At 34.6% G+C, this 15239-nt stretch overlaps 1 protein-coding gene across 7 annotated transcripts in view; it reads left to right on the forward strand.

The window, feature by feature from the left end:
• RAP1GDS1 (Rap1 GTPase-GDP dissociation stimulator 1) overlaps positions 1 to 15239 on the forward strand; it is a 255273-nt gene that overhangs the window by 208301 nt on the left and 31733 nt on the right. For all 7 annotated transcript variants that reach the window (XM_060012003.1, XM_060012000.1, XM_060012001.1 and 4 more), the window contains 2 exons: positions 4378 to 4506; positions 11801 to 11926. In XM_060012003.1, coding sequence (XP_059867986.1) covers positions 4378 to 4506; positions 11801 to 11926 — 255 coding nt within the window. The remainder of the gene's footprint in view (positions 1 to 4377; positions 4507 to 11800; positions 11927 to 15239) is intronic.

Raw genomic sequence — 15239 nt, forward strand, 5'->3', positions numbered from 1 at the left:
ACATACTAATGTAGAGACTGTATATTTTGAATTGTGTGTGTGTTATTTTGACACAGTTTCATCAATAAGCTTATTGTCTATAAGGGCCATTTCTTAGGAATAAGATAGACGTGTTATAATCTTCTTAAGAAACCTATTCTTTTTAGTAATTGATCAACATAACTTCAGTTGAGTTACTGCAATTCTTGGCATACATTTCTGGACCTATAATCTATACCAACGTTTTAAACATTAAACTTAAAACTCAGGGGGAAAAAGGTTCTTCAACTTGAGATCTTCTCTCCAGATCTCCATTCTTTGGAGTTTCCATGTGTGTGACCTGAAGAACTTGGAACCATTGAAATTCAAATGTAGGTAGGTAAGTGTTCACACCAGCGCATGCGTTGATTGCCTTATATTTCTTTGTATATGCATCTGTATTGCACCCCCTCAGTGCCTTTCTTCCTCTTCCTCCCCATAGATCATGCAGGGCCTGTGTCATCTTGATATTATGTAATTTTGTAATTCTGTATTTTGGTCAGTATTTGTCTGTGTTGTGTGTCAGGAGCAATTTTTAAGTCTTCAGACATTTATGACATTGTGCTGTCTAAAGACTGTCTTTCACACATAAGTGTTTGCTGTGTATGGGCCTTGGTTGCATTTTTGTGAATTGTGTTTGTTGAGCTCTGACAACATTCCCTTGGAGTTGCTGGTATTCTTTGAAGGATGCAAAAAGTCTCAGTCTTGAATTATGTTACTTATTTTCTCAAATCTAGAGAATGTGAACTATTTCTGGTTCTAAGGATTTCTTCCAGTTAGTCTTTAATTTAAAAGTCATATTCCTGATACCATTCACAATAGCATGAGTGTCAGCTACTATCCTTTGAAGTCTATTCAAAGCTTTCTTTGGGCAATAAGAAAAAGTGATTCAACTTAATCATTTGCTTCCAGCAATAAGTACTAATACTAATTTATTCCACACAAACAGGACCTCTACTTAACCCTCAAAAAAACTATTTATTGATAACATAGTAAGTTGTAACTGAAATAGGCAAACAGATCTAATCATGAAATATTTTCCTAGGCTTAAGTAGAATTTCTGCTCACATAAGCAAAATGAGATGTTAAGGTGCTTAATTAATGTTATGTCGCTCAAAATATCTGAGCATCACAATCTAGGATTCCTACTGTGCTTTTAATTTTACATTTTTTCTGTTGTCACATCTGCCAAGCATATCATTGAATTTCAGAATCTCTTTTTCCATATTGTTTTTCCAATTCCTATAAAAATAAGGTAATCTGTTGGCAGTGGTTCTTAAACTTTTGATCTCAGAACTCTTTTAGACACTTAAAAATTACTAAAGCTCTCAAAGAATTTTTGTTTATATATATGGGTTATATCTATCAATATTTACTATATTGGAAATAAAAGTGACAGTTTTTAAAATTATTTAGTATTGCATTTTACTATCTTAACCTACCATTATAGGTTAAGGTAAATAGCATGTTTTTATGAAAAATAACTTAAAAAATTTTTTTAACAATTGCTGAGAACAGCATTTATTTTACTGTGAATGTATGATGGTAAAGAATACAATGACTACTAATACAATTTGGTGCCACTGACTGCGTTCATTCTAATGCCCCAGCAGTTTTGCCCACTAATGTTTTTGTACCATCAGTGCAAATGTCAATACAGTGAAAAAGGCAAATCAAATCTTGGTATTTTTATGAAAGTAGTTTTGACCTGGTGATCTTCTGAAAGGGTTTTGGGGACTCCACTTTGAGAACCATGTTCTAGGATGCTTGCTTATCTCGAAATGAAAATTTGTACCAACCTGTTTAAGTTTTTTCCCTCTTCTGGGCCTCCATTATCAAAGGAGAATGACTTGCCTGTAATTGGTATGAACAGATTTTAGAGTTACTTGAGTATAATTTTTGTTTTAGTTACCATCATAGAAATGGATATAAAGGAAAGCACCCAAGTGGTCCAAAATGAGGTCTGTCCATTGGATGACTATATATTTTTCTCTTTACTTGTGTGTGGTATGTGTGTTGTATGTGAGTATACAATCAGTTTGGCTCCTGGGTAGCTTGAAAACACATTTTCATGAAGCAGTGTGATTTTCATGAATTATGGCAATTCACACCATATGCCATTGGGCTATGCTACTTTTTCTGCTGATCTACCACAATTTCAAATATTACTGCTTCAATTTGTATGCCACAGATTGTATGAAACTCTGTAATATTTCTTAACCTTTTGTCCCTCTTATCCCTGGAACCAAAATTCATAATATTGTAAAATTAGAGAGCATTAGAGATGCTAAGTTAAGAGAACATGAAGAATATCTAAGTGGCATTCTCCTGTTGAGTTATCTCCTTCACAAATTTTGTTATTCCTCTAATGTCCCTGGACTGTTGGATTTTTATAGTTTGGACCAATAGTACTGAGGGGGTGTGTGATGCTTACATATATGCAAACACATAGTGGAGTTTGACTCACTCAATGCATGCGCTAGTGCTCACGCTTACGTACCTGAAAATTAATGATTCAGTAGCTCTGCAGTATTTGAAGAGGTAGTCAAAATGAATAAATAAATAAAGTTAAAAATACGGCTAAAGAACAAGAATCTGCAGAGGTGGTCCAATAGTAAGGAACTCTATCTACTGGTAAGTAACCAAAATAATTTCTAATATGGAAAGCTTCTTGGTACATGATCTTTAAAAATACTATAACCACAATACAATATTCTGCCACTATAACACATAGGTATAATACTATAATAGATACAATATTATAGGTATAACAAGTAATTTGCTTGTAAGATAATATAAGTATTGTGAGCCATTCATTAATTACTAAATTGTAGAGTTAGAAAAAAATATTTAGCATCAAAAGCATAAAAACAAATCATTTAGTTGAATATGTTCTTTTATATCTACCTCCTTTTAGAACAGACTTCATAATTCCATTGCAAATTTTGAAATTGTTTTAGACTATCTGAACTCTAAATGTAAACTTAACTTTGTCTCAGGCCTTGTTTCCTATTCTTGTTTTGGTAATAGACCCCTTTCTAGTATAGATGGTCCCCACAGCGGAACCAGATAATATCCATAATTACTGTCAGTTTTAAGGGCTGATAAGCCTCTGTTGGCTGTCTCTTCATACTTCACTCTAAAAGCAGTAAAAATTAAGTACAGAGACCTCCGGGCAAGTAATCAGTTGGCATGTGAGACAGCTCAACCTTGCCTTTATGTTCTTTGCTGACGGTTAAGAACTAAGAAGAGTGACAAAGAGATTAGTACGCAAACTCCATCAAGGGATGCATGCTAAGAGGAAAATGTGTTCTGTAAGAAACAGATTTTTAATCTTTAAATTCCAAGTAGGTAACTTAAAAGAATTTAGAGAAAATTATTAACTTGAAAATGGCATATAATTTTTAAAAGGAAAAGAAAAAAATTTTGAAGGCATTCCTTTATCTTTAGATGAACCAGTTATTAACAGTAATAGTGTTTTGTATAGGCATGTGAGTGTTTGTCTTTCTTCTTAGCTTATTCTAAGAGACAGTACTTCTGGTTTTCATTTTGATTTATTTACCTTCAACTCTACTGCTATAGGTATTCTATTATCATTGTTCATGAAGAGCCATTGTGGAAATCCAAGGCATATTAAGTACTTTAAAACCAATTAGTTTCTTAGAAAATGAAGGCAAGCAATGATGACAAAGCCGTATTGACCTCATTCCCTTTACCTCTAAGATGATTGTCACTGTTATTAAATAAAACTTTGAAAAGAAAAATATTTTAAGTAACCAGATTTTTTTTTCCTTGTTAAAACTACTTTCCTTCCTAACAGTCATCAAAGAACACTCTGCTGCAAATAAACAATAACCTGTGTGTGTTACATACTTTTCATTCCTTATTATGGAGCAACTATTTTTAAGGGATTCTAAGATTTTTTTTGTCTTAATCTTTATTAAAATTGCTTTTTTTCTTACGCTTTTCATATACTCTGTGACTTCCTGTAATGCAAATGTTACTTTGTCTAACCTTTTAACTTAAAAACCAGTGGTAGTGTTTACTTATACATTTTAAAACCTGCTCTGTAAAGATATAAGATCATGTTTTTTAAAAAAATTAGTGATTTGACATCTTATTTGAATTATTTTCATTTCTAAGTGTCTTTTAATCATTGAAAAGTTTTAAAATTCAACTCTTCTGAACTAATGTCTTAAAACATTTTCGAGGCAGTTATATGAGTGGACTTAATCTTGCTTTACTCGAAGTAGTGTTGAGTTTGCAATAGAGAGAATAAGAGGTGTTTTCTTCTTACTAATGTCCATTTAATACATAAACATTTTTTTTGTGTTTTGTTGTTTTTTTTTTTTTTTACAGATTCCCTTCAAGCTCAACTTATCAACATGGGTGTTATTCCTACCTTAGTTAAATTACTGGGCATCCACTGCCAAAATGCAGCTCTTACAGAAATGTGTCTTGTTGCATTTGGCAATTTAGCAGAACTTGGTAAGTCCTAGCCATGAGTCAAAAATGTAATTAACTTATTAATGTACTTATAATAAATTTTCCTTTAGAGGTTAACCTGGGAATCTGTTTATATTAGTTTTTTTTTTTGAAGCATTGTAGATACATTGTTTCAATGTTAAAAAGTGTAGATCCAATTACATCTTAGGATTGTATTGTTTATAATTGGAGCTAGTTTGCTTTCCTAATTGCTTTATGTATTAAGGTTTAAAGTTTATACTTGTATACTATTTAATGAAATTGAATATTTAAAATGATCTCCAATTGACTTTAGTATTCTTAATGTGATGGTCTTAAAATCAAGTATTGTATTTCCAGGGCAAAAATAAGGACCTCATAATTTATTATGTTTTGTATGAACTATGTGCTTATCAGGTGAAAAGGAATCTAGCAGACTAAGGTTCTTCCCTCTCTTTTTACAAAATCCAAAAAAATAGTAGAGAACTTTTTCATCAGAATATGTTTGTAACAGAATTTGAAAAAAATATGAGAAATCCTTGAAAATCAGAAGGTGGGCAGAAACAGACCAGTGCTGGCAACACAGCCCAGCCCTAATAGAGGGAGGACTGATGACCCCAGCACCCCCATCTCTTTTCCCTGTTTTATTTTTCTCTATATCATGTATATTACCCTTTCTTCTTTTCTCTCCTTCCTCCCCATAATTCTTGATAGAAAGTTACAACTCCTGGTCTAAATCTACCCCACAACCATGTTCATAATAAATTGTTCATCATGGGGATAGTGAAACCAAATAATGTTTCATCATAGCTAAAATAATAGCTATATCAAATGAGTAAATCAATTCTATTAATATCCCCATTTTATAAATAAACAGAAGCACCAAGACTCTAACCTTGGTTTTTCTAACTGAAAGCTCATCTCCTTGCACACTCACATTAAAATCTTGATTTCAGTACTTTACTTTTGCTTTGACTTCAAGTTAAGGGAGTAGGAATTATTTATCAGAGTTAATTTTTAGAAGTCATTTTTATTCAGTGGGTCATCTCCTGGCATTTGTGAATGTTTCTTGTCTTCTCTTCTGCTTTTTTCTTTTTCGTACTGTCTCATTATTTCCATCATTCAAGTAGGGCCAAGAATGAAACAACGTTAATTTACTGTTTTACAAGTTAGTTTCCATTATTAAAATGGAATGTAGGAGTTTGTGTTTAGTATACTTTGTAGAATTAAGACAAAGTATGTTATAATCCCTGATAATGTCATAACCTTTGTAACAGAGACAGACACCAGTTAATATGAGTTACCTGTGTTAAGGTGTCAGGATTTGTTTGGGAAATTGTATAGACCACCTCGATTCTGCATGCAGGGAGACCTGGGTCTGTATTAAAAGATGGATATGCACCCAATTTAGTTTGGCCCAATTCCATACTCTGGTCCCAGCTGTTACTGCCCTTACCCCATATGGAGAAAGAAAGTACAAAAGAGAAATACTTCTTCATTTACTAAAACTTCTAGAGTGTATATCATGAGTCTGTTATGCCCATGTAATAGCTAAGTTATACATCAACACTGAAATAAAACATGTATGCCCAGGATACATGTTTTCTCTTTTCAGTGTGGGCTTTATTGCCCGTGAGTTAGCGAATCACCTAGTATTATTTTATGGACACAGGTAAAGATCAAGATCATATCACATTTATATCACACACTTCTGAGTATGGCATATCATTAAATGCTAGAGTTACTTTTTGTCAAAATTTCTTAATAAAAATGTTAAATAGCAGAAATTTGTGTAGTTTTGCTCACTAAAGATATAAAGACAAAATATAAAATAATTAAACAATTGCAAACTATTTCATAATTGGGGGCCGAAAAGGAACGTGCAGCTCTATCTTTTTATTCTCTTTCAGTCCTACTTTATGTGCACACATAATTTTTCTATATTCACAATTATAGCATTAATCCAATTTTAAAGTTTGCAGATTTATTTAACATTATAGATTAAGCAGAATGGGATTTTTTCCCCTTTTTATTTGGCTCCACAATCTTTTATAAATAAAATTGTCTGCTTAAAATATTAGTATTTGGGGGGTTAGAGATGTTAGAATGAAAATCTGCACTTACTTTCACTCTCTTCTGGAAACCAACTAAAACTACAATAGATTCTTTTTTAAATGCAAAACCATCAAGGAAAAGAAAGCGGGGTTGGTGGGGGGACCAAGTAAAGAGGTTAATACAAAAACTTTTTAGAGCCCGGAAAGAAAAGCAAGCAGTAACTCACTTAGCAAAACTTTGAAATCTAAATCCTGAATTGGAAAACCAAGAACTAACCAGTTTGCTCTTTGGAATCTTAAAAAAGTTTAGGATTTGGTGGCATCAAGATTTCTAAACCTTCTTTCCCTTCCCACACTGTGGTAACTAGCCCTTCCCATCTAAGCAGAAGACTGTGTTTACTCTCTGGAGAGACTAAAAATAGAGGGTTTGTACACTGGGGACATCAGACTAAATGAAGTAAGAGGTACCAGAGTACCATTCTGAACACAGTTAAGTGAAGGTAGGTATGCTTAATGGTCCCATTTGTCCTTTAGAACATGGACTTAAAGATGCTTACGTTGGAGTTTCTCTACAAAAGAGCCATCTGACCTACAGGGAATCTTCAGTCAACAAGGCCACTCATAGATTGGCATTGACATATATACACTAATATGTATAAAATAGGTAACTAGGGCTTCCCTGGTGGCGCAGTGGTTGAGAGTCCACCTGCCAATGCAGGGGACACGGGTTCGTACCCCGGTCCGGGAGGATCCCACACGCCGCGGAGTGGCTAGGCCCATGAGCCATGGCCTCTGAGCCTGCGCGTCCGGAGCCTGTGCTCCGCAACGGGAGAGGCCACAATAGTGAGAGGCCCGCGTACTGCCAAAAAAAAAAATAGGTAACTAATAAGAACCTGCTGTGTAATATATAAATTAAATGAATAAAATAAGGCCACTCCTACTCATAGATCCTAATCAGTTTTTAGATCCCAGTTAATCAGTGGCAGACAAGCAGAGAGGTGACGACAGCCTGTAAATGGAAGATAAATAAACAAAAAAAGGTAACTCGGAGGAAATAGAAACTATGCAGGATGGGGGTGGGGGATACTCAAACATGCTCAGAGAAATGAGAAAAATGCTGTAATCATGAAACTAACAGGATGCTATTTTTAAAGAAAAGGAACAAATGAAAAAGCTAGAACATTAAAAACAATAGCTAAAATGAAAGCCAATAAAATGTATGGAGAAATATTTATAGATATAAAGCAAAAAACAAGGATATGGAAAGTAGAAGCGAAAATATAGAGGATCAAATGAAGAGTTCTAGAAAGAGGTAAATAGGAGGAAATGGCCAAATAACTCAAGTACCACAAAGCTAAAGTATATATTTCTCCAGATTGGAAGAATCTGTCAAATGCCTAGCCTAGCAGATGAAAATTAGGCCCCCAGACCATGGCACATCAATGTGAAGTTTTAGAATAATGGGGACAAAGAGAATCTTTTACAGACTTCCAGAGAGAGGGGAAAAAGTTACATAAAAAAGATGGTGAATCAGTAGACGTCAGATGTATCAAAACAACACTGATAACCAGAAGAAAATGGAATATTTGTCTTCAAAAATTTGAGGAAAAATTATTTCCAATATAGAATTCTATATGCAAACCATCAGTCAAGTCTGAGGTTACAATAAGGACATTGTCAAACATGAATGTCTCAAAATTGGTGTCCTACATCTTTCCTGGAAGCCACTGGAAGATGTGTCCCACCAAAACAAGGGATATAAATAATAAGACTACATAGGAATCAGGAAACAAGAGATACAACAGGAAAATAGGAGTTCCTAGTATTATGGTGACATGAGAGCCCCAAATGGCCTATTTTCAAAGAGTAACCAGTCCAGATTGGGGAAATTCTTTACGAGATGAAATTGATTGAGCACCTAAAGTGAACGAGCTTATTAAGAGAAAACTAGACAACTGACAGAGTGTGGAGTTGAACTAATGTAAGTACATTGAAAACTAAGTAAATGAGAAAAAAAAATTTCCTGGGAAATAAAAGTAATTCCAGGGCAAATGAAATAGTGTATCATTGAAACACTAATTATTGAAATAACCAAAATTACAGTATAATTACAGTGAGAAGATGGAGGATATTGTGGAGACAAGAAGAAAAGGAAGCTAGTGCTTCATCTTTCATAGTGGGAAGTCAATCAAAACTTAATATAAATACGTTATTTAAAGATTTGGAGGTAAATACCAGTGAATTAGCTAAAAGAGCTTTATGTGCTTATTTTTGAAGAAGAAATGGGCAAGGGAGTCGATTCTGCCGGTAGTGTAAGTATTAGGACTAACTCTTTAAACTCATATATAATTTTGATTAAAAAAAAAGAAAACCCTTAGGAAATAAGCCTTCTTGCTAAAGGTCTGTTAAGGATCCATGGCATTTAATCCAAATATAATGTCCAAGTCATAATTCACACTATCTTTTCTCTGTATCCACCTGCAGGATAAGTACAGGTTTTTTTCGTTAATTCCTATGTTAATCATAGTGCCTTGTTTCCTTGTGCTGGCGAATGACGTGAATTACTTAACAGCAGTGATTTGGTTTCAGTTTAATAAGTAGAAGAATAAAATATGGATTGGAAAAAAGAGTGCTAGAACTATTATTTTTTGAAAAGAATAATAGCACATAACTAGATAAATGATGTCTATTTCACCTGTGATTTTATGTTTCATTTTATTTGAAGAATTGTCTGAAACAGAGGAGTAACCACCAGCGTTAAGGAGTTAAATCATTCCTATTTAAATCAAACTAACCTCCTTTTAGGGTAAGGTGGGCTGACGTTTGTAAACTATGATTTCTGAGGGTTTAGGTAGCCTATCAGAAAAGACACTTCACCCACACTCCTTTTTTTGTGGCACTGAGGAATCCTTACAAGTCTTGGAGTGGATTCTCATCATTTTGGCATAGATGTGGTACATGTGCCCAAAGCAGTGTAACAGTAGAGTGAATCAAAACTGTATTAAGCCATATAAAATTTTATGTTTCTCCATTTTCTTTTAAAGTTGAATTTGTAATATTTTTTATTTGACATTGGCAGAGATTTACCAGAGACTAGAGAGCAGAATATCGCTCTTACATTCATTTACTTGTTCTTTCAGTCACACGTTCATGCAATCAATAAATTTCTTTTGAACACCTGCTCTCTACTGGGCACTATACTGTACACTGTATTTATGGTAGTTAAAATACTATACACTGTCCGTGCCCTCAAAGAACTTTAGTGGGTGAGATGGAAATTTATTTTTTAAATGAATTTACAAATAAATAAGCATATAATTTTAAATTATGATAATTGCTAGTATGAGAAAGTAATTGAACAGGGTAAGGAACTAATTTAGATGACAGGCATAGACTCTAGGTGGGACAGAGCATTTTCAGACAGTCAAAATTTCAAAATATTTATCTCCTATACACAGTACGTAGCAGCTTTCTCAGGAAGATGCTGGAGGATGCCTCCACCAAAACTAAAAATGTGAAGGTGAAAGGACATAGATAATAGAGTATCTGATACAGGAGGGAGAAGAAAGCATCCATCAAGGTGATGAAAAAGAAATTCCAGGATGTCAGCTGTGCCCCACAAACATGGAGAGCAACCAGTCTAGGTTGGATTTGAAAGAAACTTCTAGATAAATTGATAGGATATCTGATGCAGCAAAAGAAACTGAGAAGAGACTTGGAGAGAAATGGAATGGATTCTGGTTGTATTTTGGAGGTAGACTGATAGACCTTGGTTATTCTTTGGCTGTACAGTTGAGTGAGAACAAGTGAGCAGTGACCCCCAGGTTTCTGCCCGCATGGCAGATGGCTAGGTGGCATGTTCCTTCACTAGATTATGGAAGTCTGGAGGAAGAACAGATTTCAGGGGAGTATGAGAAGTCCACTTATACATGGAGTTTGGATGCTAGAGAGAGATTCAAATGGAGATGTCAAATGGCCAGTTAAATAAATAGCCTGGAGTCCAGAAGAGGGCTAGAGATATGATTATATAAGCATCAACATATAGGTGCTATTTTATGCTATGGAAGAAGTCAGATTGCCTAGGGTGAGAGTAAGGCTCAAAAAGGTGAGAAGGCAAAGGATCAAGTCCCAAGGAACCACAACAGAATGTATAGAGGTCTGGTGCAGGAGGAGGAGCCAGCAAGGGAGACCGCAGAATGGAGAGGTGGGCCAAACTAGTCTGAGCTGGGTTTAGGAATGCATGTGAGTTGAGAAAGTAAAGACAGTGTATGTAGACAATGCTGTCAAGAAATTTGTTTGTGAAAGGGAACAGATGGGATGGTAGTGAATAAAAGTGGTGTAAAGGGAAGGTGTTTGTTTTTAATATTGCTATTTTTCTGTGAGAAATATTAAAGCACATTTAAACGGTGAGGATGAGGCTCTAGAGTGAGAGGCTGGAGATGGTGAAGAGGAAGAGGGAATGAGGAATTGGCCTTTGATAGCAAAACTTGTTAGGGGCTTCCCTGGTGGTGCAGTGGTTAAGAATCGAACTGCCAATGCATGGGACACGGGTTCAAGCCCTGGTCCGGGAAGATCCCACATGCTGCGGAGCAACTAAGCCCGTGCGCCACAACTACTGAGCCTGTGCTCTGAAGCCCACAAGCCACAACTGTTGAGCCCACGTGCCACAGCTACTGAAGCCTGCACGCCTAGAGCCCCTGCTCTGCAACAAGAGAAGACACTGCAATGAGAAGCCCACGCACCGTAACGAAGAGTAGCCCCCGCTCACCGCAACTAGAGAAAGCCGCACGCAGCAAGGAAGACCCAAGGCAGCCAAAAATAAATTTTAAAAATAAATAAATTAGAAAGACATGTCAAGAAGAATGCAAAAGTATACCACTGTATTGGTGTAAAGACAAGTCACCTTTAATTCAGCCATGTAAAATGCAGTCTGTTATGAGTAATTTTTCTTCTTTGACTAAAAGCCTTGAAACTATGAATTTATAACAGTAATTTTACTGTTGCTATGATTACCTATATGTTATGCTAGTGAACATTTATTTTATAGCCTTGAATAAAATTGGGCCAGAACATTTTCTTTAAAGACTTAGATGTTTTTCCTCTTCAGGGGCATTTAAAAAAATGGTTTTGATTGTTCCTGTATTTGAAGAGTGTTTGCACTTATCAGTAATGGTAAAAAATGACCAAATATTGAAGGTAATAGAAAACAATTTCTGGGCTTAATTTTGTTTGCTTACTCTAAATTTTCCTCTTGTTTTTTGCAGAGTCAAGTAAAGAACAGTTTGCCAGTACAAACATTGCTGAAGAGCTGGTAAAACTCTTCAAGAAACAAATAGACCATGATAAGAGGGAAATGGTGTTTGAGGTTCTTGCTCCATTGGCAGAAAACGGTGAGAAAATAAATGCATCTCTTGATTTTTGATCATGTAGGCTTTTTCCATTTTTTTCTAATATTATTTAATGGCCAGCTATTTAACTCAAAATTCTTTTTTTTTTATTAATGATGTGATAAGTTTTATTTTGGGTATCTCTAACTTCAGCTGCATTATCTACTGCATAACTATATCTACATTGGCCAAAGCTACTTTCCAAGTTTCTTTGATTTTATAATCTTGGCAAAGATGGTTCTGTAGCTTACACATTCTTATGCCAATCTGGAAAAGGCAGCCAGTAGGCTGAACTCCACTTATGTACCCTTGCAGGGCAAAAAGGTCATAAAAGTTGGAGTACCAGGCCTACCAACAGTGTGAACACTGGTAAACTATTCCTGTCTTTGAGCAAAAAATCTTAAGGGATACACTCTAGGAATAAGAGGGAACCAGAGTAAGGAAACCATCCCATATAAATAATTTTTCAAATACAGTGTCTAGCACACAATCAAAGAGGACCAGACACATGAGGAGACAAGACATTGTAAGCAAGAATCAGCACAAAGAACAGGAAACAGCAGCAAATCTCCAGATACTGGAATTATTAGACTTTGACTCAAAACAGGTATGCTTATTATGTTCAGAGAGTTAAAAACAAGCTTAAAATTTTTAGAAGGAAACTAGAAACTATAAAAAGTGGAATGAATAGCAGATTTGAAAAAGAAGCAATTGGAAATTCCTGAATTGAAAAATACAACCAAAATTAAGAACCTAATAGGGCTTCCCTGGTGCTGCAGTGGTTGAGAGTCCACCTGGGGACATGGGTTCATGCCCCGGTCCAGGAAGATCCCACATGCTGCGGAGCGGCTAGGCCCGTAAGCCATGGCCGCTGAGCCTGCGCGTCTGGAGCCTGTGCTCCGCAACGGGAGAGGCCACAACAGTGAGAGGCCCGTGTACCGCAAAAAAAAAAAAAAAAAAAATTAAGAACCTAATAGTTGAGTTTTACAGCAGATTAAATATAGCTGAATTAGAGAACCAGTGAACTGGAAGATAGATTGGAAGAAAATCCAGAATGAAATATAGAGAAATAAAAGACCCAGTATACATAAGAGAGAATAAGAGGTACAGAGTATAAAGTGAGAGGGTCTCATATACATTTTTTGGAGTCCCAGAAGGAGGGCAGATGGGAGGGCAGAAGTTTGAAGAAATTTTGTCAGAACCCTTACCAGAAATTATGAAAGATATCAAAGATTCAAGAAGCCCAATGAATTTAAAACATGATAAAAAGAAATACACATTTCGATACATCATATTGAAATTGCAAAAAAAAAAAAAAGACTAAAGTTTTAAAAGTAGCCAGGAAAAATATAGATTACCTTAAAAGAGGCAAAAGTTTGACAGCTAACTTCTCGACAGTAGCAATGAAAGCCAGATGACAAACATCTTCTGTGTGCCGAAAGAAAATAAATTCAATCTAAAATTCTAAACCCAGTGAAAATACCCATCAAAACTGAAAGCAAAATGAAGATATTTTCAGGTTAGAAACTGCGAAAGTTCACCACCAATATACCCTTACTAAAGGAAATTATAAAGGATGTTTGTTAGAAAAAAGGAAAATGATTCCAAAAACAAAAGGAAACTGACTCCAGAAGGAAGGTTATAGGTACAAGGGAGGAGAAGGAAGCAAAATAACCCAGTAAATGTGTGTAAACTCATGAACATTGAATATATAAAATAATAAAAATAATTCACTGTGAAGTTTAAAATGTATATGTGTATAATCTAAAGTACACCACAGAATGAGTGTATAAATCTGGAGGGAGGTAAGAGTAGTTAAAGAGTCCCAAGACCCTTGTACTACATGGAGGAAAGTACTATTAGATTCTGGTGAATAAATGATTTCAAATTTTAAGGTGAACTAAAATAATTTTTAAAACCAGTGTGTAACTACCAAACTAATGGAAGGATTTATGGAAAGATTTTTTTTGTTTTAATACCCCATCAATCCTAATTAACAGAAGAGCAGAGAGAAAAGGGAACATGGAACAGGGGGTAAAAATAGGGCAGAAAAAATCTGCTAGATTTATGACACAGTATTTCATTAATTACATTAAATGTATGTGGCCTGCATGCTTTAGTTAAAAGACTAATCGTTAACTGATTTTTAAAAAACCAGCTTTTTTTTTAAACAAGCAATGCTTCTTAAGTATGAGGAGATATAAAAGGTTGAGATTAAAAAGATTGGAAAAAATATACCATTGAAACCTAAAAAAGGCTGAGGTAGTCATATTAATATCAGATAAAAGAGACTTTAATATTAAAAGACTTGGTAGAGATAAAGAAGGTGACTTTATCATGATAAAAGGTCCAATTCCTGGAAGCTATAAAAATGTACATTATGTCAAAAGATATGAAGCAAAAATATTCAGAACTATGAGGTACCCTAAATATCCACAAAAATCATTATAGAACAAAAATTAAAAAATAGGAATATAGAAAATGTGGGCAACATGATTAAGAAAATTGATTTAATGGACGTATTTTGGAACACTGCACCCTGCTTCAGAGCCCTTTCTTTTCAAGTACATATGAAACATTTAAAACATGTATACTGATGGGAAAAATATCAAAGGATTGCAATCTTAGAGTATGTTCTCTGATCTAAGTGAATTACAATAGTAACTAATAATAAAAAGATAACTAGGAAATCCCCATTTGTTTAGATATTAAGAAATACACTTCAGATACCTTGGAGGTCAAAGAAGAATCATGAAGAAAATTAGAACATTTTTCTAATAATGAAAATGAGAACACTATCTCAAATCTTGTGTGTTGCAGGTAAAGCCATACTTAGAGGGATTTTTTTTTTCACTTTAAATGAATATAATAGAAAAGGAAAAAGCTAACATCAGTGAGCTCAGTATTAACCTCAGGAATTGAGAGAGGGAAAACATAAATGAAACCCAAAGAAATTACAATAGAAGGAAGGAAATACAGGAACTGAAATTAATAAAATAGAATATATGTAATGCAATATAAGCATATACTTGCCTATGTTGAGTCTGAAAAGACATCATAAAACTGGTAAATCCCTAGTAGGATTAATCAGGAAAAAAAAAAGAGAGAAAGCACAAATAACCAAAATCAAGAAAACAGAGATCTCACTACAGATCTTAAAGATATTCGGAGAATGTTATGAAAATTTGATGCCAATACATTTTCAAGTATGGGTGATATAGAATAGAAAAGCTGAGTAATCTTATCTTAATTTTTTTCCAGAATAGGAAAAGCAGATATACTCACCAATATATTTTGTGAAGCTAATAACTAATAA

Source organism: Delphinus delphis, chromosome 5, assembly GCF_949987515.2.
Source record: "Delphinus delphis chromosome 5, mDelDel1.2, whole genome shotgun sequence".
NCBI classification, from domain to species: Eukaryota; Metazoa; Chordata; class Mammalia; order Artiodactyla; family Delphinidae; genus Delphinus; species Delphinus delphis.